The 27,518-nt window shown below is 55.8% G+C and overlaps 2 protein-coding genes across 4 annotated transcripts; both read right to left on the bottom strand.

The window, feature by feature from the left end:
• Positions 1-543: 543 nt before the first annotated feature.
• Positions 544-14,404, bottom strand: TOR4A (torsin family 4 member A). Of its 3 annotated transcripts, none has more exons than XM_075520003.1 (2): positions 13,796-14,404; positions 544-3,400 (listed from the first exon to the last, which is right to left on the bottom strand). In XM_075520003.1, exon 2 carries the CDS (start codon positions 3,359-3,361, stop codon positions 1,793-1,795), a length of 1,569 nt encoding a protein of 522 aa, XP_075376118.1. In that variant the 5' UTR covers positions 3,362-3,400; positions 13,796-14,404; the 3' UTR covers positions 544-1,792. The 3 variants fall into 3 exon arrangements, with proteins under 3 accessions (XP_075376118.1, XP_075376117.1, XP_075376119.1); XM_075520002.1 differs by lacking the exon at positions 13,796-14,404 and adding an exon at positions 7,313-7,612; XM_075520004.1 differs by lacking the exon at positions 13,796-14,404 and adding an exon at positions 7,313-7,612 and having other exon boundaries at positions 544-3,396.
• Positions 14,405-14,516: 112 nt separating this feature from the next.
• ANAPC2 (anaphase promoting complex subunit 2) lies at positions 14,517-27,317 on the bottom strand. The gene is given in 16 exon segments (XM_075519997.1): positions 14,517-16,293; positions 17,062-17,297; positions 17,607-17,736; positions 19,443-19,646; positions 20,019-20,094; positions 20,851-20,992; positions 21,143-21,324; positions 21,407-21,524; positions 22,049-22,168; positions 22,316-22,490; positions 24,721-24,853; positions 25,359-25,981; positions 26,861-26,998; positions 27,000-27,074; positions 27,077-27,139; positions 27,141-27,317. Coding segments are annotated over 16 exon segments (2,805 nt in total). The 3' UTR covers positions 14,517-16,080.
• Positions 27,318-27,518: the final 201 nt, after the last annotated feature.

Here is a 27,518-nt window from a genome sequence, read left to right as displayed (position 1 = left end):
TAAGCTGTGGAAACCAGCTCACACACGTCACTGTTTGTGGACACTGGCATCTAGAAGCTGGCTTAGTTTCATTCAGAGCCCGTCCCCTAAGCCATGCGAGCAGCCCTTCCTGCTCTCTGCCCAGCTGCTCTCATGGGCTATTCTGCAGGAGAAAAAGGCTTCTCCACTGGCTAGTTTCAAGAGGAGAAACCATGGACAGGCTTTCCAGCCCAGCATCATCTCGGCCAAGGACACACTTCCCCGGTCTCCAGCCTAGTCCCCCGTGTGGCTCTGGGGGATGGAGGAGCTGTGTGGCACACAGCTTTTGGCACTGCTGCACCGCGTGGTTTTTGGATCTGGCTTACCATGAGTGTACCCCGGGGAGCTGCACACCCACACTGCATCAAGGTGGTCTGCAAAAAACACACAGCAAAGCTGTAGCCCTTCCTTGCTCCCAGTCCGAGTCACCAGGAAGCACAGGCATGGCAGGGCAGCTACATCGGTCCAGAAGAGAAATTTGGGAGGAAAACCACATGTCAGTCAAATAAAGGAAATGTACTTTGAATGATTTTATTCAGGATAGTTTGGATTTATTCCTGACAATAGCTCTGGAAGCAGGAGTTTGTGACGGAAGTCTTTGGAGACCATTAGCACTATTAGAGAAGAGGCAAATCAAACAACCAGTGCAAACATCCACAGGATTATGTATATGGTAATTCACAGCAAATTGTAGAAGGGGATTTAGGCACGAAACCAAAACCTGAAAAAGCAATGTCATAAATATCTGCTCAGTTTGCCTGCTCAAAACAAGGACATGTGCTTTTCCTGAGGTGCTTCCAGGCAGCATGCTCCCCCTGGTCTCAATGGCAAAGAACCTCTTCTTGGCCTCGCAGGACTGGGAACAAGCCCAGGATTCCCACTGCACTCAGCCCAGAGAGCCCAAATTGTCTTTTCCAGTGTGTTCCTTAATACATGTCAGTTGCTATTTCAGGCTTTCTCAATAATGAGCACGGTGAAGTGTACCCAGAAGCAAAAAGCAGAAGAGCTCTCAGGACAAGGTGCCACCACCAGACCTGAAACAATCCAGTGGTTATTTCTGTACTGGCTGGCACAGCCGAGCAGTCTTCAAGACGAGCCCAAACAGACTTGCAGGGCAGAAATCTCACTGGAGGTGCCAAAGGTGAGCTCAGGTATGAGCTCAGAAGAGCAAGAACTCAGGAACGGGTCCAAAAAGCAGTCTCCGGAGCACGCGGTCACGTAGGAGCTGGAGAAAGCAGAGCTCTGACTGCCCACACGTTTTGGGGAACGAGGAACCACAAATTCTCTCAGTTATCCCAGGTGTCCAGCACTGTCTCTGCTCTGCACACCACCAGCCAGGACCAAGAAAAGCAAAGAGCTGAAGACTGTGAGCCTGGAGAAGGAGTGAGACGGCTACGGGCACTGCAGAGACAGTAACCCGGTTACTATTTCCTCCTCCTGTTTATATCCCACAGCGTCTGTTCTCATCTCACAACTCCTTAATGACAAAGTATCCCAAATGAGCCTGTGAGGATCAAAGCATCTCGCAATTAATGGGAGGCTGCTTGGCCTTCGTTGCCTGTGCCTTATTCACAGAGCATTAGGAACAAGTGAAGCATCTGGAGGAGAACAGAGACCATGTTGCAGAGGATTCCGGGCTGCCGTCCCTCCACCTTGACCAGGACAGAGTCAGCGCAGAAAGGACACCTTGACCACAGCCTGCTGTCACGTACTCCTCCATAAGTCCAGAATTTTGCAAATCCTGAGAGCAGGACTTGGTCTCTGCAGTAAATCACTACAGCAGGTTGACTTTGGCCACAACCTGCTTGCAGCCTGTCCTGGAGTACTGCTTGTCGCCTGTAGTGTAGTAACTGAGCTGACTCGCTAAATTTTCAATATGCTTCTGGTCAGGATACAGCCCTTCCCTCCTCATCTCCTCTAGGAAGCAGTTTATGACGTGAGTCTTCTCCAGAAGGACAAATGGGATGATGTCTGCAGATTTCCAGAGAGGGTGGGCATCGATCAGTACAGGCTGGACGATGCTCAGCAGTTCTTCGGCTCCCCTTTGCTGGTGCAGAAGCTCCGCAGATGCATTCTGGATAACAAACTTTGTTATTTCACCACCTCCTATGTTGCTTATTAAAACGTAGATAGCATTGAGGAACTCATTGGTTTGATTGGGTTCAAAGAATCGGCTAAGAGTATCCATCAGGACTGGAGACATGAGTTCAACCTCATCCAGAATAAACAATGGTATCTTCTCTTCTATTTCAGCTCTCGTAACCATGTCAGAAATCTTCTTAGACAAATCTATTTCGCAAGTAAGAGGAGCCACCCCGCTGGGGCAGTGATGCATTACAAAGTACTGAAGCACAAAGTCATTGTCCATGACAGAACGAAAATGTTTGGCCAGCAGCCAGCCAACATGACTCTTCCCAACTCCTGTCGGGCCATTTAAAGAGATTACTAGAGGCTTGTTGTGTATGTGGGTAGCCAGATAGTCTTTCAGTAATTCCATAATACTTTCCACAGCAACCTTCTGCCCAAATACTTCCCGGTGCATTGTTTTCTCCAAACCATCTAGGTCGTATTTTTGGAGGTTATCATCCAGGTTCTCTATTGCATTGAGAATCTGGAAGACAATAATGACAATGAGCAAGAGGAGGCAGCGTTTTGCCTTGCTCTTCTCCTCTGTTGGAAGGTATCTTTTTGTTTTATCTGGATACAGGACTATCCTAGATTTCCTTCGATTCTTTTTCCGCCTGCATTTTTTCATAGCATACTGCTCCACAGATGTGTCAAAGGTGAAGTACTGGGAAGTTTCTAAGCCGGTCTGATTAAAGAAGGACATGGAAGAGCCGTACAGGCTAGTTCGGTTCAGGGAAAGCTGCCTTTGAAGCAGCCTTGTGTGGACAAGCTCTGAAGGCTTTTCTCGAGGGAGCTCTAAATGCAGACGGCTTTTCTTTTGCACCCAGTATCGTCGTCGCAGGCGGACGATTGCCCGTAAGGGAGAAGAAATAGAAGACATTTTCGTTGAAGCGGCAGGGATTTCAGTATCCGGTACTTCTTCCCCATCACTCTCATAGCAAGATGCCTCTCCTTTTGCATCACTCTCAGCACAAGGCATCTCCCCTTCCCCATCGCTGTCAGTGCCGGGCACCTCTCCTTCCACACTGCTCTCAGCACAAGGTGCCTCTTCTTTTGTGTTGGTCTCAGCACAGGGCATCTGTCCTTCTGCATCGCTCTCAGCACGGGACACGTCTCCTTCAGTATCGCTCTCCGCACAGGGCATCTCCCCTCCCAGATCCTCCGTGGCAGAGGACACTTCTCCATCCACCTCAGCGCAGGGCAGCTCTCCGTCCATCTCCTCTGGTTCTTACAGCCCATTCACATCATCTTCTTTCTTAAAAAAAGGACAATATAAAATTAATCTTTGTAAGATCAGGAAGTGACCAATAACAGCCAAATTAGACAGGTATCCCACTTTCTAACAGGCAGAACAGTTACCTGTAGCAAGCAGCAATGGCAAGGTAGCAGAAAGATACTTTCAGACCCAAGCTAACTGTCTGGAAGATGCTCTAGACATGCAAAACTACAGATGAAATTCAGTGTAAATAAATGCAAATTGACGCATATCACAAAACCAACCCTGCCGTCACACGCGGAAGGAAAGCTCGGAGCTGGCTGGAGCCGAAGCCGAGGGCTCTGCTATGTGCTGCCGTGAGCAAGAGGCAGGACCCCAGGCAGACAGATCCACGGTCCGAACCAGAGCTGCCCGCTCCTATTTCCTTACATCTGCTAAATATAAGCAAGACACAAAACCACAGCTCTGCACCCGCATATGCACACGTGCACGTACGCACCCCCGTAGGAAACAGTCACCTGCACACCCGCAGAGACCTTTCAGGGCGCGGAAGAGTGCACGGGAGAAACTTGCTGTGGAAACGCTCGTGCCACGCAGGTTGTGGTGGCACGGCATCTCCCTTGGGGGGACTTCTCCTGGCTGTGCCGATGGGCACAGCAGGCAGCGCAGGTCGCTGCCGGCAGAGAGAGGAGGCGAGGGCAGCGTCCAGCCAGCGCTCAGCCCTCTGCCCGCAGCTCCCCCGGCTGTCCCGGACAGGGAGGCTCAGACGGGTTGCAGAGAACCAACGTGGTTGTGAGTAATCTCGCCAGCAGCACATGGCTGTGGGGAGAGGAGCGGGGCTGCCCCACAGCACCCCGACCCTCCTACCCCCACGGTCCTTCCCTGCCCCGTGTGCCCACACACTCACACCCCTGGGCACGCGGCAGGCGCTGGGTCCTTCCCACACGAGGCCCCGGAGCTACACAGGAGAGCGCGGGGACACGAGCACCCCTGGGAAAAACCATCTGCATAGGGGACGCATGGACAAACCTCGGTCGGCAAACAAGGAGAAAGAGAAGAGGACGCGCTCTGGCAGCAGGACGCGATGACAAGAGGCACGGACCCGGTGGGGAAGCACCCGGGAGAAAATGGCTCTCCAGGCCTGGATGCGGCCACGCAGCAGGACCCCGCGCACAACCACCTCCACGTGCTGCAGCGCCGGGGACGGCTCCGTCCCTGCCCGGCGTGCAGCTGGTGGTGGCAGAAGCTATGTCACGGTGGGAGGGCATTTCCCTGCCGCCTCTGGACGGCAGCAGCGCTGACGCAAGGGGACAGTTTGTGCGATGACATTGCCAACCCCAAGAGCAGGAAGCTGGCATGGGCAGGGCAAGGAAAACCGCTTTCATTGGCCGCCCAGAAAAATCAACCCTAGGTGCTGCCAAAAGCACCGCGTCTCCGGGGAGGAGGATTTGTTATTAACTCACATCAGCTCAGCAGGAAGTTACCGACCTGAAAAATGTCACGCTCTGGCGAAGGTTTTACTTCCCCAAGCCGGGGCTGATGCAGGCGGCCGCCTGCCGGCACACAGCAAGTGAAAAGGCGGCTGGGGAAGCTGCGCGGGGAGTCCCAGGTGCTGGGAAACGCTCCCGGACGCCTCCTCGCTTCGCCCTGCGCCTTTCCTGGCCCCTCTGAAATGCCGGGACACGCCGAGCAAAGCCTTTGCCCCCGCCACGGGGACAAGTTGATTTCTGGACCGTGTGCCGGCAGCCGGCTGGTCGTGAGAACCAAGTGCTGATTGCTGACCGTGTCCAGGATTTGGCCGTGCCCAGAGCAAAACCAGCCAGACGAGATTCCTGCAAGCGGGCGCAGAGGCAGCACCGGGCAGGAGGGCTGGGGGCCGCCGCCACTGGGCATGCCACCGCTGGGGATGCCCCAGGAGTCCTGGGCTGTCCCCAGCCACCCGGGGATCACACCCTTGCTTCTCTCCATCTTGCACACTTTGCCTTGCTCACACAGTGCCTGAAGGTCCCCAACGGGACGGCTGTCCCCAAAGCCGCTGGGGAGCAGCCCCTACGGCGCAGACCAGTACAGGCCACGGTCCCCAGGGAGCAGGGACACCACAGAGCTCGGCCTGGGGCCCCGCAACCCTCTGGGCCATAACGCACATCGACACAAACGCGCGGTGAAGCTTTCTCCACCCCAATCCCATGCAGGTGTAGAGGGGGTTGATTAAACGTCAGGGGGAGTGGTGGGAGCTTATGGGAAAAGGTTTAGGGAGCAGATGGATGCAGGCAGTGAAAAACAAGACATGCCAAACATCCCCTGCGGATGCTGCCGACACACAGCAGGGTGCACCCCACCCTGCCCCTGCCCATAGCCCCAGCCAAAGCACGAAGCGGTTCGGCTCCTTGCAGCCAACTCTCCTACCACCACCGTGTCCACATGGGGAGCCCAAGGCCCCTGCGAGGCCGATGGAAACCGGCAAGGACCGAGCGTTCATTAGCCAGGAGGTGCCCCAGACCCTCTTTCCCAAAAGCCGACAGCCCAAACAGCACATCCGTCCCACTGGCACAGGATGCCCAACCCTGCAGATGAGCCGAGCGAGGCAGGATGGAGGGACCAAATCCCATCCTCAGCAAGAAATCTGCCCGGTCACGCATATACTAATCCCATTAATGCCATGACTCAGTTCCTAATACCTGCTGGTATTTACATAGGACTTGGATTTTGTAAGAGCAGCCCCTGCTTGCTCAACATCAGGTTGGGGCCGGGGCAGGCGGCTGTGCCAGCCCGGCAGCGCTGCCAGCCTGCAGAGATGCGCTTTCGGCAACTTAATTAGATGTTTGGTGAAAATGATAGGAAAAGGAACCGGCAATTAGGTCTGCAGCATCACAAGGGCTCATGTAAACACCCTTAGTCACTGCTCTGCACCGAGTCCGGCCGCACCGCGGGAAGACTTGCTCTTAGCTCTTGGAAACGCTCCTGAGAAACCTCCAGCTTTCCTCCTTTAGCTTTTCCCCCTAACATTTATATTCGTGTGTCACCCTGCTCCCGCCAAAACAAGGTTTCCACAACAGAGGAGCCTGCGTGGGCAGCCAGAGGCAGCCGGGCCGGGAGGGCAGTGGGATGGGGGCAGCCCCGGGGCAGATGGCGTTTGCAGGTAGAAAACGCCCGGCTTGCAGGAGACGTCGGCCTGACGCCAGCCGGAGAAATGCGTCCCCATTAAAGTGCCAGCTGCTGAATCCCGAGGACGGCATTGGAGGGGAGGGAGCTGCACCCCAAGCTCAGGCTCTTTGGGTTAGTGAAGCTGCTGGGAAAAGGGAACAGCTGGAAAATCCCAAAAGCTGATCCTGCCGCTGAAAGCCAACCCCTCTGTCCAAAACTGAGCGTTTCCAGGGGGAAAAGTGGAGCAAACCGGCCCCTTGCAGTGGGGGCTGCGGACCAAAGGGTGTCAGTGGCCAGGAAGGGAAATCCTGGATCGCGGCAGAGGCCAGCAGAGCCTCGGTGCAGAGCACGGCCCCGGCACCCCGAGTTGCAGCTCCCCGGGGGCACCACTTGGAAACAAGCTGAGAAACATGGTTTGCTTCACGGCTGGAGCTCGGGGCGTGCAGGCGTTCACCCTCCCCAAAAACACAGCACAAGGCGACAGCCAGGGCGATGAAGAAACCTACCTGCGCCGCCCCGAAAGCCTTCTTGCCACCAAACCCCACTGGCTCCGCTCCCAGCCAAAATTTTTCACTGATCCCCAAAGACCGAGCGCGACGGGAAGGGCAGCAAGCAGAAGGCAAGAGCCTGGAGCCCGGTGGGAACAGGAGGGTCCTCGCAAAACCAGGGTGGGTTTTGGTGGAAAGGGGCCATTGGGGACGAGCAGGAGGCAGTGGCGGGGATGGAGCTCGAAGTGGCCGAGGGGTGCCCTGGTGACAGCCCGCGGGGTGGGGAGCGGGACGGGGGAGCTGGACCGAGCGCAGTTACCCGCAGCGTCTCCCTCGAAGCCAGCCGTCGGTGCTCCCCTTCGGCCGCCAAGCCCAGCCTCCAGCCTCGGACAGGCCGGCTGCTCCTCTGCCCCCCTCTCTCTCATCCGTATAAAAACGCAACCGTGGAGAGGAAATGGTGAGGAGGAGTGGCCCGCGGCAACACTTCCTTCTCCCCGCACCGCGGGACAGCCGCTGCCGGCCGGTTTTCTCTCCCCCCTGTTGCTCAAAGCCCTCCTCGGCGGCTGCCGTCACGGTGGCATCGTGCGAAGAAACACGAATCCTGGGCGGCCGCGGCAGGACGGGGACGGGGCAGCGGGATGAGCTCATCGCCTGCGCGGCCTCAAAAGCCCCGAGTTTGGGCCAAAACATCCCCACCCTCTGGGGTGTAATTAGCCTGGAGCTGGTCACCAGTAAAGGTCGAAGCAGCGATGCTGTGAAGAGAGGTTAGTGGGGCTGACGCAGTGCCGGTGCAGCACGGGGATGAGGTTCCTTGCCAGCAGGGAAAACAGGGAGAGCAGAAAATAGAGCAAATCTGGGAAAAAATAGCGAGTCCATAAAAAAATAGTGAGTCTGGAAAAAAATAGCAAGCCCAGAGTAGCTGATTTGTCTGTCCCTGGGTAGGCTCCTGCACCGCAGCAGCTCCTGCTCCGCTGCCCCCGGCTACCCCGACCCCACTGAGGCTTTTGGCCCCTTCGCAGCCCCCGGCCCCATGGCAAAGGGACACGGGGACGTGGAGATGGCCAGGCCAGGCTGCACGGCCGCTGCAGGACTGACCTCTGGAAGAGACGGTGTGGACACCCCAAGCACGTGCCGCACAAAAAATCCCCGGGGAGAAACCTACTTCTTCCATCAGCTGCAATGAAAGAAGAAGGAAGCAGTGGGGTTTTTTCCGTACCCAGCGGTGCCAGGGCTCATCACAGTGCCTCCTCCTCACCTCCACTGCAGCTCAACTTTCCTTTAGCCCTAACAAACCCGTGCCAACACCCCCACCACCACCTGCGCTTGCACAACCTGGCCGAGACTTTTCCCCGAAAACCAAGCCCATTTGGCAAAACCAGAGCAGTCCCAAAGTGGCCTCTTGCCGGCCAAGCTCCTATTTTCGGATAAAAGCCCAGCTGGAGCCCGCTCCCTGCAAAAGCAGCTGCCTAGGACCAAAAATAGGGGAAAAGAAAAACCAGTCTGGGGTGTTTTGGAGCATCACAGCACAGATCCCACCCTGGCTGCGATGCACACAAAGGTCCCTGCATCTCCATGGGGAGGGGATGCTCTGAGCAGGGTCCCCCCAGCCCGGTCCCGCAAAGTCTCCCCGACCCCGTGCTGGGCGGCAGGAGGTGCCTCCGCTGCGGCCAGGGTGCTGGATTTGCCTAACAAATCCTTGCAAATGTGGGGATTTGTGTGTCACGAAGGCACAGGAGCTCAGCCAGAGGATGGCCACCGGCACGGAGCGGCTGGGAGCTGCTCTGGGGGTCAGGAAGCCCGGCAGGGCTGACCCCGAGCTGGAGGTCCCCTCTGGAGGAGCTTGGGCAGATGTTTCAGGCGCAGCTGTGAAGAGAGATGTTTTTCTGGCTAATTCAGGGTTTTTCAAGGGAAGAGCTTCCCCCAAGCAGCATGGTTGAACACTAGTAAAAAAATAAAAGCAATGCCCCCCAAAAACCCTAAAAGAAGGAATTAGAGGAGCAAGAAGCTCCCAGCCACCACCCGAGGGCTGTTAGCAAACGTCAACAGCCCAGAAAAAAATGTATTGCTGTAATTGGGAAGGAGCGTGAGCCGTCCCCAGCGCTGTGTGGGTGGCCGGGGGGCAGGAAGCCTCCGAAAACGCAACAGGAAACCAAGGGAGGGTGGAAGCAGGGCTCGAAGCGTGCTCGCAAGGGATGCTCGCCCTGCTCATGCAATGGGGTTTCTAAACCCCTCCCAAGCCGCGGGGACAGAGGGAGATGCTGGGGACCTCGGCCGGAGCAGAGGGTGACGAGCTCCCGGTTACGGTGGGGATATGGGACCGACCTGCGTGGGACCCCCGCGGTGCTGGGGGAGCTTGATGGCGCATGGGGACAGGGACCCGAGCAGGGCAGCATGGCCACTGCCAGCCCGTGCCCGACCCGGGGGGGCCAAGCACGGCCGTGGGGTGCCCGTGCGGGTGACGGAGCGATGCACGCAGGGTGATGCAGGGCTGGCACTTGCAGCTGCGGACGGTGTCACCGCCAACCGGCCTCCAAAATCATCGGCTCAGGCTGGGGCGGCTGCCAAAGAAGCCAGGGGGTGCCTGGGGGGAGCCTGGGGGGAGCAGGAGGACGGGGCAGGGGCATCGCTGGCACCGAGGCGTCCCACGCGGGGACGTCCCCCCGGTGTGGCCCATCGAGCAGGTGGGGGCATGGGGGACAGGCCCATGGAAAACAGCCCCTACTCGTGTTCCTGGCCGAAATACCGCCTTGTGCTGCTGCTGCCCCTGCCTCGGCCCCGGTGTGGGGGCTGCGTCCCCCCCACGGGGCTTTGGGGACCTCCAGCACCCCAAAGAGGGGGAGCAGGCTGCCGTGCCGCTGGGTGCCACGGGAAGGGGACATCCTGGGGGGGGGGGGGTGGGGGCACATGCAGGCACTAGGGCAATGCAGCTGGGGGGGCAGCTGGGGGGGGCAGTGCGATGGAGTGGGGGCTGCATGGGGGGCAGTGCGATGGGGGGTGTGCAGGCAGGGGGGAAGTGCATTGGGGGCCCCCACGGGCAATGGGGAGGGCTGTGTACATCGGGGGCTGTGCAGGGGGGGAGCTGTGTGGGGGAGGCACCGCATGGGGGGACCACATGTGAGTGGGGGGCAGCGGGGGGCCGTGAGTGAGCGGGGGGCCGTGTGTGTGCGGGGGGCAGTGGGGGGCCGTAAGTGAGCGGGGGGCCCTGTGTGTGCGGGGGGCAGCAGGGGGCAGTGGGGGGCCGTGAGTGAGCGGGGGGCAGTGGGGGGCCGTGTGGGGGGGGGGCAGTGCAGCTGGGGGGCCGTGCCTGCGCATGGGGGTGTACCCGTACCCGTGCAATGGGGTGGGGGCTGTATGCGTGCAGGGGGGTCTAGTGCAGGGGCAGGAGGGGCGTGCATTGGGGCCAGCCCTCTCCCCCCCCAACCTCAAGTCCCCCCCACTCACCTTGCGGCCACAAGCCCTGTCCCCTGCGTCCCTGCCGGTGCCAAGGCCGGGTCCCCCCAGCCAGGCCCCACGCGGGGAGGAAACGGCCGCCGGGCCAGTGTCGGTGAGGAGCGGCGGTGGGTGCCACGGCCCTTCCTGCAGAGCCACGAATGCAAATCCTGCGCAAACATGGCCTCTCCCACAGCTCTGCCCCGCCGTGGGGCACCCCGGGGGAAAACGGGCAAGAAAGCCCCAGGGACAGGGAGACGGCGACCTCCGAACTGAGATTTTGGTACCAGTCACTGACCGGTACCCACTGGTTTGGGTACCCGCAGGTGATGGGCAGCCCCCAGTTCTGGTACCCACCAGAAAGCATCGCCGGAGGTCAGGGCAGCCGCACAGCCCCTTGCTGCTGGGCACCGACTTGTACAACAATTTTAGATTTTTCCTCTATTTTTTCGCACGTTGCCTTTTTAGCTGGAACACCTCCAGGGCTGATTAGCGGCAGCTGCAACCCGCACACAGGCAAACGCTCCCGGCCCCTCCGCTCCCCCGGGAAGCCAGAATAAGGCAAGTGAACCCCTGGGGCCAAAAGGTCCTTCTGGGGGCCCGCGGGAGCCGAGAGCCCCGAACGGGTCCACGGTGAACCCCGGCAGTGCTGAGACAGGGGGTTCCATACCCACAGCGCTGGCCTTGCCTGGAAAAACTCTGCAAAAAAGGAGGAAATCTGTCCAAAAAGCAGCTAAAGAAGGCTGAAAAGGCCACAGGCTTGGAGCCGCCAGGAACACGTATGTAGGGGTCAGAAATACACCCCACGGATGCGCAGCCTGGAGCGGGCGGGGAGCAGGCAGGCGGCCCTGAAACAGAAGGTGAGAGCCCACAAGTGGAGAAGGGGAAATGGCGCTGGGGTGGGGATACAGAAACCCCCGAGCAGCCCGCAGGCCCTGGCCTTGGAGCTGGCCCCTCCTACGTCCCCAAAAAAAGGAAGATTAAAAGTATCTAATAAAAGAATCCGACCCATGGTGGGCAGCAGCCCCAGGCAGGCGTTGTGCGCAGGATCCGGCCCCGCGGGGTCATTTCCAGACCCGCAGGCCCTTGTTCCGAGCATCGAGCTGCCCTTTGAGCAGCGCTACCGACCGCCCCCAGCTCCACAGCCGCGTTAGCGATGGCTTGGGCTGTTGGGTGGGTTTTTTTCCTTTTCCGTCACCCATCTCGTGTTCATCTGCCCTGAATTTCTGCTGCTGCTCCAGCCCCTCGCTTCCACCAGGTCCCTCCGCACCGTCAGCACTCCTGCATCCAAAACCCGGCACATCAGCGAGAAGCACGAACAGCAGCAAGCTCCGTGTAAGACCAGCAGCAGATCAGCGACTCCCCGGGCCGGACACAGCGCTGGGGCCATCGAGCCGGACCCAGCGCTCTTCCCAACCTCACTCTTAGCAAAAATTTCCAGCCTTTGTAAGCAGCCCTGCTTTAACACATCCTAAATAACCCAAACAGTTTATCTGTGAGCCGGGGAACGTCCCTTGTAGGGACACCGCATCCTGCTTGGGTTATCGTGTTCCTTCTAAACAGTTTATAAATAGACCAAGGTAAGTGAGGGCAATCGCTTTTTTTGAAGGAAAGCGAAGATTTTTATCTAATTTCTTTTTTTAAAGCCATACAAGGAGTGCCGGTCCAGACAACTGCTCCTAAAACCCAGTTTAAATCCACTGCTGCTTTCTCCTCCAGCTGAGCTCCATCCCCACTTCACTAAAACAATAAAAAAAGGGAAAAAGCAAAGAAAAATGGGTTTGGCAGCTTCACCCCCTCACGTGCCGGCCTCAGCGGCGTCGCGGGGCCGCCAGGAAGGACGTGGTCGTGCCATGAGGCGCCGGCCGGGCTCAGCGCCAGAGTGGCAAGCGGGGTGGGTGCTGGGGCCGGCAATGGCAGAGGGCAGGGACCAGCAGCACACATGGCTGCGTGTGGGAGACTTCGGGGTCACGCTGCTTTTTACATTGGGAAAAAAGTGGAAAATTGGGGGAAAAAAGGGCAAATTTGGGAAATAATTTGGAAAAGACGGAGAGCAGTGAGTGCCCGCGGCCGCTCCCCCTGCAGCGGGTGGGACAGTCACCTACGCAGCATCCTCCCGTCTGCGTCCCCCCGATGCCATAAATAGACTCATTTCACAAGGGCTGATCAGAACAAAATCATCGTTAACGCTTTCCCGCGTAAACGAGCGTTCACAGAAAGGTGCAACGAGGGTGCAACGAGGGCATCTGTAGAACACCCCAGAGGAACTGAAGCCATTTCCAAGCATCTAAGGAGTAAAGAAATGGGATTTTACATGCATTTTCAAGCTATATATATTTTTTCCTTCCTTTCCTCTAAAAGTAGAAGTGATTTGCAAAGGCGAGGGACCTGGGACAGGGCTTCGCCGCGGTCAGCAGATTCAGCTCCAGCCTGAAGCAACGCGGCTGCACGGCAAACGGTGCAGGGAAGAGCCCAAAGCCCTTTTTTTTTTCCCTAGCTTACTCCATTCAGGCTGAAAAATTGCGTTCCCAGCTTGTTTCAATTAATTTTAAGACTTTTGCATTCCATAAAAGCTGAAGCGCTCATTAAACCAGAGTTTCTCCTATTGTCACACTTTGAAACGACCACACTACAACTCAGCCAGTGGCTCTGGCTCAGCCGTGCCGGGACCTCCCGCAGGGAGAGAAGCGGCTCCAGGTCCCCTCGGCGGCGGCAGCGCTCACCTCCCGGCTCAGGACGGACACACTCATCACACCCCACGAGCACGGCCCACGGGGGGAGCGTTGGGGCGGCTGCGAAAGATCGGGGCAGGAGAGATGCTCGTCTCGTGCCTGTCCCTACCCTGACCTCCACGGCACCACCACGGCTGCGGGCACGGCCGGGAGGGCTGGATGCGCCCCGGCCACATCACGGGGAGGCCGGGAGCGCTGCCAGGGATGGGGTACGGCTGGGGCACGCTCGCCGCCCCGCAGCACCCTGCCTCGGGGGTGAGGGAGCGCCGCAGGAGGAATATATCCACCTGCACCCACACGTGAATAAATAAAGGTTTTTGCATCGATGAGCAAAGCTGAACCAGCCGGGGCCCTGGAGTCGCTCGCAGCCGCGTTCCTTGCCCCAGCAACCGGCCCTGGCTCCTTCGGTGGCCGGGGACAGCCCCAGCTGCCAGCAGCCCTGCTGCAGAGCTGCAAAGCTGGCGGTTTCTTTGATCTCGAAAGATCAAAGAGATGTTTCCCTGCTCTGTCGCAGCCGCAGCGCGCCCAGACGTTCGATGGTCAGCCATGAAGCGCGGAGCGGGACGTGCTGTGGCACACCCCGGGCAGCTCCGGCTCTCACAGCCAGCAGACGCCGACCCTGCTGCCCTGCAGCTGCCTACCTTTCCAGATGCTTCCATGTGCTCAAACAGTTTTCTTTCCTGAAAAAATAAAACAAACCAAACCAAAATAAAATGAGAAGCTGTGAAATGCAGCCCTGGGGCTCTGCACCTGCAGCACATATAGGAAAGAGGTACCCTCTAGGGATGTCCACACAACCTGCCCACATCTTGCTCCCTCTTACCCTCCCAGAGCAGTTGGGTTTTGCATGGAGCCCAGGCACTTGTGGGCTGCTTTGATTTATTCAGTGGTGGGTGAGCGTCTAAGCAAGAGCTGAGCAAGGGCACGAGGAGCTGAGCAGCCTTTGAGGGAACGTGGAGAAGTCCCCTGGAGGTGTTTGCTGCAAGGGAGTTCCCTGTATGCGAAACCAGGGAGGGAAAACCCACCAGGACCTGCCGGAGGAGCACCGAGCAGGCAGCAGAGACCTCTGCCCGGGGTTAAACCAGCTGCGGTTCGACAAGAGTTTGTGTCTCATGTCCTCGACACGCGGGTCCCAGGTGTGGCTCCCAGGGATGTCCCCAGCCACATCCCACGCTGGGCATAGCGATGACGAGGCCAGTGCCATGTCCTGGCCACCTGGCCCAACCTCAGATGACAACAGATCCAGCCGGGTGCGCTACCAGGGTCTGGTGGGGCTCCTCGTGCGTTTGGGCGTGGGTTTCCGTCCCTGCCTGCTGTGATTTGGGATTAGCTGCTGTTCATCTTTCTTGGCTTTACCTGGAGTAATATCCTACGCAGTCACAGACTGGGGTTTATTTAGTTGTTAACAGAGCCCCTACAGCACAAGGAACAGTTTAAGCTTCACAACAGAACACGCCAACCGGCTCCTAGTGCCACAAGACCACAAGCCTGGAGTAAAGTGCCACGGGGAAACAAGAACACGTGCTCTCACCCACAGAGGAACAGCCATGAGTGTGCACATGGGGGAGATACGTGCCGTGCCCCCCTGCCGGCGGCGGCACAAATGATGCCCACAGTGTGGGACTTCTGGGCCTTTAGGCACTGAAAAACAAGGTTAAATGTTAAATGCAGGTTGTTTTCTATGTTCCACAAGTCTCTCATGCACCTGGATGCACAGCAGCGCAGCCAGGGTTACAGGCTGCTCCGGTGTTTTAAGTGTGGCTCTTTGGTATCTCAGTTCCAGCTGCTGCAGTGCCCACAGGCTGAGACAAAAAATTCAGCAGAGGGGAAAGACTCCTTGGGCTGTGGAAACTCATGCTTTGCTTCACAGAAAGTTAATTTTTAGTAAAAGCCAGATTTCCCCAGCATATTCCTCCTGATGAGCAAAACCCATCCAGAAAGCAGGACTGAGGAACCCTGAATGCTATTAAGTGGAGACTGAACACAGTCCTGAAACCCATTGCCTGATCTTGTACCCAGGCTGGGGGCATGATGGTTAACCAACAGAGCTCAGGGATTATCCCATCCAACTGCCTCGTTGATCTCAGTGGTGCCAACAACTCTGAAGCACACCAAGACGAGGCACCCTCAACGGCACCATCCGTGGTGTTGGAAGGGAGACGTGTGTTCATGCCATAATAAAGCAGTCCTACCCGTGCCTGGGTAATCCACTTACTTATCCTCCAGGACTAAACAGCTTGCCCTGAAGAACTGCTACATCTCATCCCACATAAAGCATTCTTCATCCCACAATAAAATTATTCCACACAATTTAAGAGTCCCAAACAAGGGTAAGTGGACCCTGGAGTCTTCCTCCCACATAAGCCAAAGGAGACAGCATGAACACTTGCTTTTGTGTAGGGTCTCGCTCATCACAGCCAGCTGCAAGACGCTGCTTTAGCCACACAACGAGACCCAGACAGCAACTGGAGCCAACAGCCCCGCTCCCAAACCCTCCCGGGGCTACAGATGGAGACCCAACGAAAGGGAGATGGTGCCTGGCAGACTGGGGAGTTTCCTGCCTGCCCTTTCAGCGTGGGAAGGCTGATGCCAAGAGCGCTCTGCCGAGAGGAAAGAAAAGAGTTGGTACCATCTGAAAAAGGAGACTGCTGGTTTTTATTAACCAGTGAAGTGGGCCCAGACACTCACGTATGGGAGGAAAAGCCATACGGGGAGCAGACCCAGTCCCAGAAGTTGTGGGGTGCATGGCCCAGGCTGCTGCTGAGCTGTCTCCACGTGGAAAAGGACACCCTTTTGGGGAAGAGGGCACAGCAAACCCCCAGAGCAGAGAAACCACCCAGCAGGATGCAGAGAGCTGGCTGGCACTCAGGAGCTGAGCACAGGCACGGAGAAGTGACGCGGAGGGGAAAGCAGGAACACTCGCAGTCTAGTTGCAGTTCTTGGGCAGGCGATAGACACCTCCGGAGTAGATGAGTTGCTGGTCCCGGACCTTTTTCTGGAGAAAACCTTGCAGCTCTTGTATATCGATTTCTGTAACCACTGGGCCTGTCATCACAAACATCTTCAGCATGCTGTGAATCCTCTCCAAGGACAGGCTCTCGAGGTTGGTCAGCATAGCCTGGATGTATGTCCAGAACAGCTGCAGAGGGGGACACACAAGCAACAGTAAACCACACTGACATCTATACCATGAAGAAAAGGGGTGCTTTAGCATCCCATATCCCAGCAGCAGAGCAGGGCTGTGGCTGGCAGTAAGTTCTGCTCTCAGCCACGAGCATGTGGTCTTTAAACAGCAAATATCCAAGAACAGCATCAGGTGTTGGGACACACAGCTAGAAAGCAGGGTTTGACGCGCAGTACGCGCATGACCCTCAGTGGATAAACACCAGTATGACAACTGCGTGTTGCACAGTGGCACAACACACACACAACATGACACACAGGTAGGAAAAGCACTGGAAGTGTCCAGGAACCACAACACAGAGAAGGCAAAGGTCCAGCTGTTAGGGCTGGGTTGGCCTTTTTGGCAGTCTGAGTGACAAAAAGCGCTGGTTGGGTGGATCCAAATAAGTTATGACTATTTTCAAATATGAAATCATGTCTCAGACTTTTTTTTTTTTTAAACTGAAAAAGCACACTTAGAGATGTCCAAATGGTTGCCTGGCTCAGCAGCCAGGCACTTTTCTGGAGGGAAGGCTACGATCCAGCACCTGCACCAGTGAACATTAATCAAGAGATATCCACTTCAAAAAACCCCCATGCTGGACTTAGCCACTTGCAGTGGACAATGCAAATCCAAAGTGCAAACTGAATCCATCATCTTAATCAGGTTCCCCAAGGCCAAAAGCATGGGATGTTTGCATCGTCCTGCCGGCTTTGCAAGCAGCCAAGACACACGGACGGGTACCTGCAGCTCTTCCTCTTTCTGGTCAGCCTGCGACGCCATGGCAGAGTCCCCCTCCTCGTCGCTGTCTATCAGAACGACCTTCTCCACCTGGTCCTTCTGCTCCTCCTCAATCACGGTGAAGGTGCCTTGGGGCTCTTCACGCAGGACACCCTGCTGCAGCCACAACGTCATCTTACGCTTCAGCGATGTCACGGGCACCTTGAGCACTTCACTCAGCTCTGTCAGTGTCCACGTACCTGCAGAGACCACAGATATCAGAGAAGAGCACAGGACACCTGCCCACCTCCACTGCCAGGAGCAAGTAGCTGTGTGCAGCGGCTGCCTGAAAGCAGACTGGGTGCTGAGCTGTGGCCCTACTGGGTGCTGTCTCTGAGGAGACGGAGACCTGGCGGAGCCCTGTGGCAGATCCAAGCCCATGAACCAGGCCTCGGTCCTGCTGCCAGAGCCCTCAGAGCCTACAGCCGCCCAAGCAACGTGGCCTTCCCACCCACCCACGGGAAGCACACAGACAGAGGTGGTAACACTGAGTCTGCTGCGGCACTCACTTTTGGTCTGGAAGTGCAGAATGATGGCAGCATGCACAGGAGAGACGGACAGGGAGAGGGTACGATCCGCCAGCTCCACGTCCAAGCTCACCAGGCCCAGGTGGTACTTCCAGTTCAGGGTCCTCATGGCCTGGAAAAGGCAAAAGCAGCCACTCGCAGCAGATCTTCTACCAGGAACCACGAAGTGCTGCGTTATTGCAAACACCCCTCTGTCCTCAGGGCCAGCTGCGCTCCATACACCTCTGCCAGATACGAAAGCTGCTCCCCTCCTCATGAGTCGCCCAGCACTGCCACCACCCAACCGTTCCCCACCTCCTCATGGGAAACATCCTCCTCGGCACAAGTTGTTGTCCAGCCCTTGCCCAAGACCAATGCCCCTCTCCTGCCTGAAAGCCAATCACTCAGCTCTCTGGTAGGGTAAGCACAGGTTGAGGAAACACTGGAAGACCAACTGGGCCACTCAGGACAAACTCCTACTGGAAAATAAGTACTCATCTGGGGCAGGATTTCCTCGGAAGAGAAGCAATCTCTTCTGATACTGATGTGAAAAGAGGACTGCTTGCTTTGAAGGCAGAGGATGCTCGAGGAGGCCGCCTCCTCCTTGCATCCCCTCCTGCATCCTCTCCTAACTCATTGTTTGCAGGCACAGAAATCAGCTGGCATCCACGTCTGGCACATAGCTACAGCAGAAGAAGAGACAGGATCTAGAGCTATGAGCTTCCCAGCCTCATGGCATGTATCACCTGGTGTATAATAACAAGTTCAAGAAGGATATAGGAAACCAAGCCTGAAATGGAGTCAGAGCACAAGTGGACAGGCAAAGAGGAACACCTGCATGAGACACCAAATTGTGTTCAGGTGGGCTGCAAAGAACCACCTGCGTGTGCACACAGACACTACACTGGCATGACAGCTAGATCTGAATCATCCGCGCTCCAGATGTGTGCTCTGCGCTCCAGCAGATACGAAGCTGCAAGATGAGAAAGCCAAGACCTCAGCTCTGGAAGTGACTTAGATCTCTCCTTGACTTCCAGACAGATGCTCCTGCTTCCAACCCATTCTGTATGTGCAGAGCAAGATGCACCTCAGCCTTCTCTATTTCACTATCGGCCATGATCAAGCGCCTGGAGAACAGAAGAATACTGCATGGTTGCTTATATTTGCTCTGTACGCCTCTCTTCCACCTTTCCATGCTGTTTACAAAGGCATGGATTCAGTCTTTGTCCAAGCCACAGTCAAATTGACCAAAAATTCTTGCACCTAAACTGTCTAACGTGGAGTTCAGGGACCCTCCAGAAATGAATGAATCAACCCAGGAGAGACCACAGACAGAAGAGGAAGCGACGTTCACCTAACTCCAGACTAACAGCGAATCTTAAAATGAGACCATGTTAAAAAGAGCTTCTTTTCAAGAGCACAAACAGGGGAGGAGAGTGCCAGAGTAGTGAAGAAGAGAGGCCCAACAGGATGTCACTCGTACTACTATAGAACTTAGGCCAAGAAGCTTAGACCAGTCTTAAGATGCCTAAGAACTTCCACCTCAGTATCCATTTAACTAACACTGGCATATTTTAGAAAACTCTCTTCCCTAACTGCAATCACTATGACGACACAGGCACCCCATAAAGAGATAAACCCTTCTTTTGGCAATAGCTAAGCTAGCACAGCTTCTAACCCCGATTCAAAGCTGAAGGACTTTGGGATTCCACCATAACAGTGTGGGTATACTAGCAGCTAAAATTTAAGGGATGTTAAAGGGGACTTTGCAAAAACCATGCTACATAACAAAGTCTGAACAGCATACACCTTTTTTAAGGAGGGTTAAGGCTGCCTCACCTTTAATTTCTCATACTTCTTGGAATACGCTTCCATGGCTTCCTTGACCTGCTCTGGAAGCTCCAGCTTCTCCTCTTTGAGTGGTGGCCAGAACTCACTCGACAGGATAACGGCAACGAGGCTGAACGGTGGCCTCTCCTCCTCTGGGAGTTTCTCTTCCTCATCACGAATGTTGGCATTAATGCGTCGCGAGTCAGCCATATCCTGGAAAAGGCAGAGGAAGCTAAGGCAGCTCCTTCTCTTCCAAGTCAGTGCTAACCCTTAGTAAAGGAGAAGCTTAAACAAGGTGACTAGCGTTGCCTCCAAATGATGATGGGGACATTGGAAAGGACGTGATCATGTGTGTCTACTAGAAAGTCTGCTACATACTCAGAAACATTTGTGGGGAGGTTGAGGAAGGGCTTACAACTCAGCACTAGCCTACACTAGAGCCCACACTTCTGCCTGTCACAAATCAGCCCCCTCACTGGGATTTTGGGAACCCCACTTTCCTAAAAGACCCTTTTTGGGTCAATCCTCAAGTCCCTCCCCTTGCCCAATGAGCCAGGACTTGAATTAAAAAAAAAAAAAAGTTACTTTTAACATGACTTCACAATAGTGCATCTGAGCTTCACCAAACCGCAGCTTCAGCAGCTCCACGTTGCGGATTTCCCTGATAAGAGAAACAACAGATCAGACACAGGGCCCTCAGACAGACGAGCCTGGCTTGGCCTCCACCCCTTGCAATACAGCCAGAAAAGGTAGTCCCTGGCACAAGGGTGCTCTTCCTAGGAAGCCTTGCAAGGCACGTTATCTGAACAGGATGCCTCCTAGCATCTAAGTGCAGAATAGTCACTGCCTCTGTAGGCCAGCAGCTTTTTGAAGACCTTCCCATCCCTTTCATTTGGACGAGCACGGCACCTAGCCATCCCCCCCAGCAACACAGTGCAACCTCAGCATTTGGCGAGCCACTTGCCTGAGACTGCCCATCCCAGACACGGCTCGCACTAGCTGCATTTTACAGAAAGGAAAACCACTGCAACTGTGGAATCGAGACATAGTTGGGTTGCAACTGAGGTTTCCTGATGCTTCATCCCTTTTTCTTACTTTGACACTTTCTGCTGACCCTAAGCAGCCTGTACAGGTCGTGAGGGCCATCAGAACATGTGGGATGGAGCTAAGAGGGTGTCGGTGCCTCCAATTTCCTGCATACTGCCCTATTAGTGCAAGCCAAGGGCAGGACTGAGCAGGAAGCAGCCCGAGAAGAGGCGAGCGCATGAAATTCTAGATGCAAACCCAAAGCTGCAGAGGAAATGGCCAAAGACATTCCTGGCTCCAGAAACAGCCGTTCACAGGACCGAGTCTGAAGCACACCTTTATCAGGTGGTTTTACCATGGAAAGCCCTGGGGTTGGGCACTTGGGCCTCACCTTTCAGCACTGTAGTTGAACTGATGTAGCAGCCGGTCAGCCAGAAGCGTGCGGTATTCGTTGATAAACAGGTCCTTGCTGCCATAGATGCTCACCAGCAGGCTGATGATGTCCGAGGACCGACGCTTGGAACTTGATTTTCCTAGTGAAATCCAGCAGACAACAGTGCGAGATTAACAGAGACCTGCCCCCGCGCAGCTCAGCTCTACAGGACTAGCAAGTGAGCTGCTCAAGACTACAGCCCATCAGGGAAAACAGCGGGCTGCCAGGACTTCTGGTCTCGGCATCTAACCTGGATCTGCATCAACCGGGTCAGGAACCCAGTCCCCTGGTTCTGAGATGTCATCATCACTCTCCTGGCCGTTCTCCAAGGTCACCGGGTCAGCTTTCGAGAGCTCGTTTGCAAGATCACCGGAGCCCTCAGCATCCCCTGTCAGACCGGCCACAATCTGTCGCACCGTGTCTTCCCGAGTCCTGCCACAGGCAAGAGAAACAGAGCAAGTGAAGGGAAGGGGAGGGAAAGGGCATGCGGAAGACTGCCCCACAAGCCTCTTACCTCAGATACTTCCTGATGGGCTCACAGGCGACCTCCAGGATAACCATGGAGGGGTCAAGCTCCCGCAAGGCCTTGATGGCAGAGATATACAGAGTGATGATGTCGGATGTGTTGACTCCTACAGGAGAGGGGCAGAGGGAGTCAGAGTCTAATGGACAGAGCAGAGACTAATGGCTTGGATGCAAGGAGCTTGGATGCTCCAAGCCCTCTGTTCAACCTGCGGAGTCAGAGGCAAAGGGCTTGCTGCCCTACTGCCCCAGCCAAAGGGAGAGATCAGATCCGTATGTCCAAGAAACCAGTTCCAACCGTGAACACAGGCTCGGAGACTACTATAAACCGGCTGAGCCCAGATTTTGCATTAGGAGCTCAGACCACACACAGCAGAGAAGCCTTCACCCACCTGGACCAAAGCTAAACTTCTATCTCAGCTCCTCACCATACTGCAAAAATGAGGCAAGAAGGGGCTGGGATATAATCGGCTACTGCTGCCCGTGCACACTCCAACACAGGGAGCACGCGAGGTGCACAGCCCGGTTGCCTCTCACTCATCAAACACAAAACTGGGTGATGGCTCCCAGTAGATCCCCACTCATGCCCAGGCTCCTTACAGTGTTATGACATACACGGGGATGTAAAACCCACCAGGATGCAGAAGCCGCATTTCCAGAGCACTTTTCAGAGAGCTGAGCAGCTGCTGCCTCTGATTAGTCCTTTCCAGGCAGAACTTGAGGTCCTCCACAGCAGGCTTCGACTCTGGGAAATCTACAAACCAAGCAGTGATTAGGAACAGTGCCATGCCCCGTGGGAAGGCAAGAGGAGACAGCGTGGCACATCAGGAGATTAAGACAGATCTATCATTCATCCAGTCCAAGTCCAAGAGTGAATGAAAACCGAATGGATCACACCAACCTCGAATAATGCTGAAGAGCTCTTCAATGCGCATGCTGGCATAGATGCGGTAGAAGAACCTTTGGACGTGGCACCGCCAGCGCTTCAAGGTGCTGCTAGCCTCTGGAGAGGAGCGTGCCAAGGGACCATCTTGCAGAAAAACCCTGCTGAGCCAGCCAATCACCTTCTCAATCCACTGCACAAGGAGAAGGAGAGTACAGAGATGGTGAACACCACAGCACAAGCACATCCCACGCTTACCCCGTCACCAGGCAGCTACCACAGCAAGCAGAAATGAGCAGCTAGCCAAGGACAGCATCACCTCCAGCTGCTCTCCAAATGCACCCTGGCCTGGGTTATAGCCGGGGAAAGCCTAGCTGAAAGACTATGTACTTTAACTAAAGATACAGATGTGTATGAGAAGATAGGGGGTGACTGAGGACTGTGCACAGGCGCTGGGCTCCAAAAAGGGTAGGGTATATTCAAAAACTTGCAGACTATTCTGTTCTTGCAGAATTCTATTCCATTCTACACTTGCAGAACTATTCTCTTCATGAGAATATGAGCAAACTGCTCATCACATCAGCCCTGGCCCAAAATTTCTACGATTCCTGAAATCAATGAAGAGCAAGCAAGCCATCCCAAGGACTCGCAGACACACTCTTACCAAGCAAACTCAGGCGCTTGAAACCAAGACCTCAAATACCAGTCTAGTCACTGAATAATAAAATAAAGACCTGAACAGAGAGCATCAGAAGGTTAATTTTTTGTATCTGAGATTTAGTTTTCTACAGAGAAATGTGTAATTGTCAAATTTCAAAGGTACTAAACTACAATATCCAAAGATATTGTTCAAAAGAAATGTTTTTTTTTAGTTTCCCCTTCAAGGTGGCAAATACATGGTACTTCCTGGGATAGTATTTGAGTATTAATAGTGACTAGATATTAATATTTTTTGATAACCAGATTCCAACAGCCTGAAAAAAAAAGGCTAAGTCAAGGTCTGGTTTGCTGATGTTAATTTTTCATTATCTGCTCAAGTGAGGAAACACTGAAGAAATGCACAAGTTCTGCTAATTACAAGGCAGGATGAACCTGAGAACTACAGAATGTCTGGGCATCGATCTGGGCAAAACTGTGGAAAAGCTGATAAAGAATTCTCCTAAAGAACAAAAGGAAAGCACTATGACTGATGCAAAGCAACTCAATTTTAAGGAATACAACTATTATCAAACCAACCCATTTTTCCCCACGGGTTTATCTTCTCCGAGTGCTCCTGTGACAGCCCGATTAGTGACTGACACTCCAGGCTGCTGCTGACGTGTCTGAAAAGAGGGTTTGCTGTCAGCACTTGTACTTTTAGCACGCCGTTTCTCAGACTTCTCCTATTTTACCTTTAGCTTGCCAGGCTTGTGCTTTTTTTCCTAAAATTATCTCTTCCTACTTCTGACACGCTCCAGTACTCTGTGGCCTTTCTGAAGAGGTGGGAGCAAGGGGACCTTCTGCAACGTCTGACAAGCGGAATGCAGTTGCATTTTCTCTGGTGCCCTTAAAATGTCCTTAAACAATCTCCAGGTCACCCCAAAGCATTTCACACTAGGTCCAATAAAGAAAGCGTTGCACAGCAACTAAAGGGAAGTAAATATAAAATGACTGCCGATGTTTGCAGACGACAAAAACAGCCAGCATGGCAAACAGCAAGGAAACTAGGGCAACCACAGAAAGCAGTCTGGTTTGCATGGCAACCTGACTTCACACATTGTTCTTCAACATAAGCAAAGGCAAGGTCATGCATCGAGGAAAAAGCAGTGCAGGGCAAGCCTGCAGAGCCAGGACTGTATCCTGGAAGAGCCATAAACTGGAGAAGCATTTTATTTTAAGGTCATACTGGGTAAACAGCCCAACACGAACTCAGTTTAAGGTAGCAGCAAAACAACTGGGTAGTTGCAAGCAAGGAGTTTAATTCTGTACGTGGCCCACTGGTGAGATCAATACCAGAGTATCATCTCCCATCCTCGCTTCCTATTTTAAAGGGGCGCTGAAAAATTGGAAAGAGGACAGAAAACAGCCACACAAATTCTAATTATGGGCCCACCTATGCAGAGGGAGGGTCCTCTGCAGGCTAGGTGGCACTGTGTGTTCTTGTAGGCTGTAAAGCGGAACCACAGAAATTCCCTCATTACTATGGACGTGGCCAGGTGAAATATCATGGTCCATTATGCACAGGTCAGAGCAAACCTTCCCCTCTAGCAGAAATCAAAATGGGGAGTTTTCACCACCTCTTCTGCCAGCAATGGTGGGAGTCATAGCCCTGGGCCAGGTGTTTTCAGGTGGAATCCACTTTTAGCCTGAGCTGCTAAACCAGTAACAGGAGCAGCTGCACACCTCCAAAGGAAGGGCCCTCGCTGCCCGCACGCCATCCTTACCTCCTGGAACTCATTCAGGAAGGAGTGCTCGTATTCCCCCCTGCATCTTTGCTCCATCCTCTCCTCTATCATCCTGTGCAAGATGGTCGTGACAGCATCGGCGCTCACTCTCTCCAGCAAATTCAGCCGGTGGCTACAGACACAGACAGTGACCTGATTCAGAGCGTTATGGAAGCAAAGGTACAAGCAAATAAAGAAAATCTAACTACCTGAAGGCACCTTCCTCCCTGTATGCTCCACAGATGCAGGCCTAGCTCTTAGTTTAAATGCTCTGATAGCCCGTGTAGATGCACCACATATATAACACATAATGCTACTGCCACCCCATCTTCCTCAGAAACATCATTTTCTAGCCATCAAAAGCTTTTTCAGTTAGAAGAGTTTGCTTCTTTGTGGACAGAAGGCCTTAGAGCAAGAGGAAGATGTTCTCATATCCAGGGAGAGGAACTTTCTGTCTAAAGATCTGCTCTAGTTCAACCACCAGTTGGCAACCAGCTGCAGAAACCCTGCATCAAGTTCTCTAGCCAGCACGCCTGACCTCACGCGTAACTCCTCCCATTTTCAGATATCAAGAAAACCTGCTGCTGCTCCCCATCCAGACCATCCGCTTGCTCTGAGTGACAGCCACCACTACGTACAGAATGTCATTGAGCTGCTGAAACTGCTCCATGGCTTTGGGGCACCAGCACTGCTCTCTCTTGCTGCTGCAGCCTGCACACATCGGGCTCTCTCCTCCGCCCTCCTCCGTATCGCTCTCCTGCTCGGTCTCACTCATGCTGCTCTCACACTCGTTCGTTCCATCTTCTCCTTTCTTCCACTGCCGCATGTATATCCTGAAAGTGCGGCTGTAGAACTGCTGGATCATTTTCTGGAAGGACTTGGTAGTGGAGAAGAAAAGGATAGCTTTGAACATGGTGTAGACCTTTTCTTGCAGCATCTGAGCGCCTGTCCCCAGGAGCAAGCCTGCCTTGGTCCACCTCTCCAGGAGTTCCAGGCTGTTCAGGTAGGGATCCAGGCGGCACTTGAGAAGACAAAATGCGTCCAGAAGGAGCGAGGAGCACTGGGGCTCCTCAGCTGTGTTTTCATACTGGCTGATGCAGTTCCAGAACTCAGGAGCTATATTTGCCTGAAGGTCCGTCTGCAGCACCTCGATGAACCACTCCTCCATGACCGAATGCAAGTCGTAACACCGCAGCACGTCCAGGGCTGCCCGCAGGTCGGCATCCTTCAGTGGCCCCACAGCATCAGACCTTGGTGCTGCCTGAAAAGCGGAGGGGAGACCACGTTAAACACCCGTAAGGACTTCTCTGGGAGGATCTGCGGCAGAAGAGACCGCTCATCTCAAAGAATGGGGACCAAATGCACAAGGACTCTGCTGTTAAACAGCACCAGGCCAATACTATTCCTCCATGGAGACCTGGTGGGGTCTCAGCCTGCTGCTGGAAGCCAAGTGCCCACCTCCCAGGCCTAACACCCAAACACCGTCTGTTGCTGTCCCTGTTGGCAGCTGCTGCAGGACACATGCGCTGGCGGGAATGCCACGAGCCACCCTCGGGTCCCCGAAAAGCCACGCTGTGGGGCAAAACCTTCCTTGACTGACGTTAGCTCCCTCAGGGAGCGAGCAGGGAGAGAGCCGCTGCGCTGACGGGGCAAGCAATGCCTCTTTTTGGCATGGACGCTTTCCTGGCTGGTGTGATGGGGGAAGAGGGGGACGGCTGGACCCCCACGGCCTTTCCCTGACAGCCCCCCGAGCAAACACAAGCCGCCGCACGGCTAGATCCCCCCTTCCCCTCTTTCCAAGCCGGCACCTCCAGCCGTTTCTCCCCCCCAGCCCCAGCAGCTCCCACCCGCCCCACAGCAGCGCCGAAAACCAGACCCAGGAGCGGAGGGGACCGGCCGGGCCGGGGGACGAGGCTGGGGCCACCCCAGCCACCCCGGGGGCAGCGGAGGGGGGGGGGGGCCGGGGCCTGTCCCGGGCCCGCGGGGGCGGCCGGCCCCGGCGGGGCCCAGAGACCCGAGGGCGGCGGCGGGAGGTGAGCGGGGAGCGGCGCGTCCTCCCCCTGGCCCCCGCCCGCCCTCCCGCCCCACGGGCCCCGCGTCGCCGCAGCCCCCCGCCCCCGGCTCGGCCGGCCCCGCTCACCAGCCCCAGGGCGGCGGGCGGCACCAGGGCGGTGCTGAGCGTGTGCCAGGCGGCCGACAGCCCCGGGTCCGCCGGCGGCTCCATGCGGGCCGCGCCGCAGGAAGAGGCGGAGCGCGGCGGGACGTTGGGCAGGGCCGGGCCGGGGCGATGAGCGGGCCGGGGGCCGCGCTGCGGGGCTACAACGCGGAGCTGCGGGAGGGTGAGCGGGGCCGGGGCTGGCGGCGGGGCCGGGGCAGGGGCCGGGGCCGGGGCCGGGGCTGACGCTGACGGGTCGGTGCCGCGCAGGGCTGGCGGAGCTGCGCGCCCGGCGGGAGGAGCTGAGCGGGCGGATCCGGGAGGAGGAGGCGGAGCGGAGCCGGCTGCAGGGCCGGATCTGGGCGCTGACCGAGCGGCTGGCCCGCACCAGCGAGAGCCTGGCGCGGCACCTGGCCGCCCGCGGCGAGCTCGACAGGACCATCGCCGAGACCGAGGCGGCCTACGGCAAGGTACCCCCCGCCCAGGGCTCCCCGCCCAGGCCCCGCGTCCTGCCGCTGCCCGCGGCCGGGCCGGACGGAGCTCCCGGCACCGGCAGGCCCCCTCGGTGGGGAGGCTGGGGGTTGCCTTGGGTGCTGTGCTCTTTGAGGCCGGGGAAGCGAAGCCCGACGGGCCGAAGGGCACG

This window comes from Mycteria americana, chromosome 17 (genome assembly GCF_035582795.1).
Source record: "Mycteria americana isolate JAX WOST 10 ecotype Jacksonville Zoo and Gardens chromosome 17, USCA_MyAme_1.0, whole genome shotgun sequence".
Lineage (NCBI taxonomy): Eukaryota > Metazoa > Chordata > Aves > Ciconiiformes > Ciconiidae > Mycteria > Mycteria americana.
This window is presented reverse-complemented; position numbering and strand designations above follow the sequence as displayed.

Bases quoted from the DNA above. Each gene is read 5' to 3' on its own strand.
- TOR4A (XM_075520003.1), bottom strand. From the start codon at position 3,361: ATGGACGGAGAGCTGCCCTGCGCTGAGGTGGATGGAGAAGTGTCCTCT.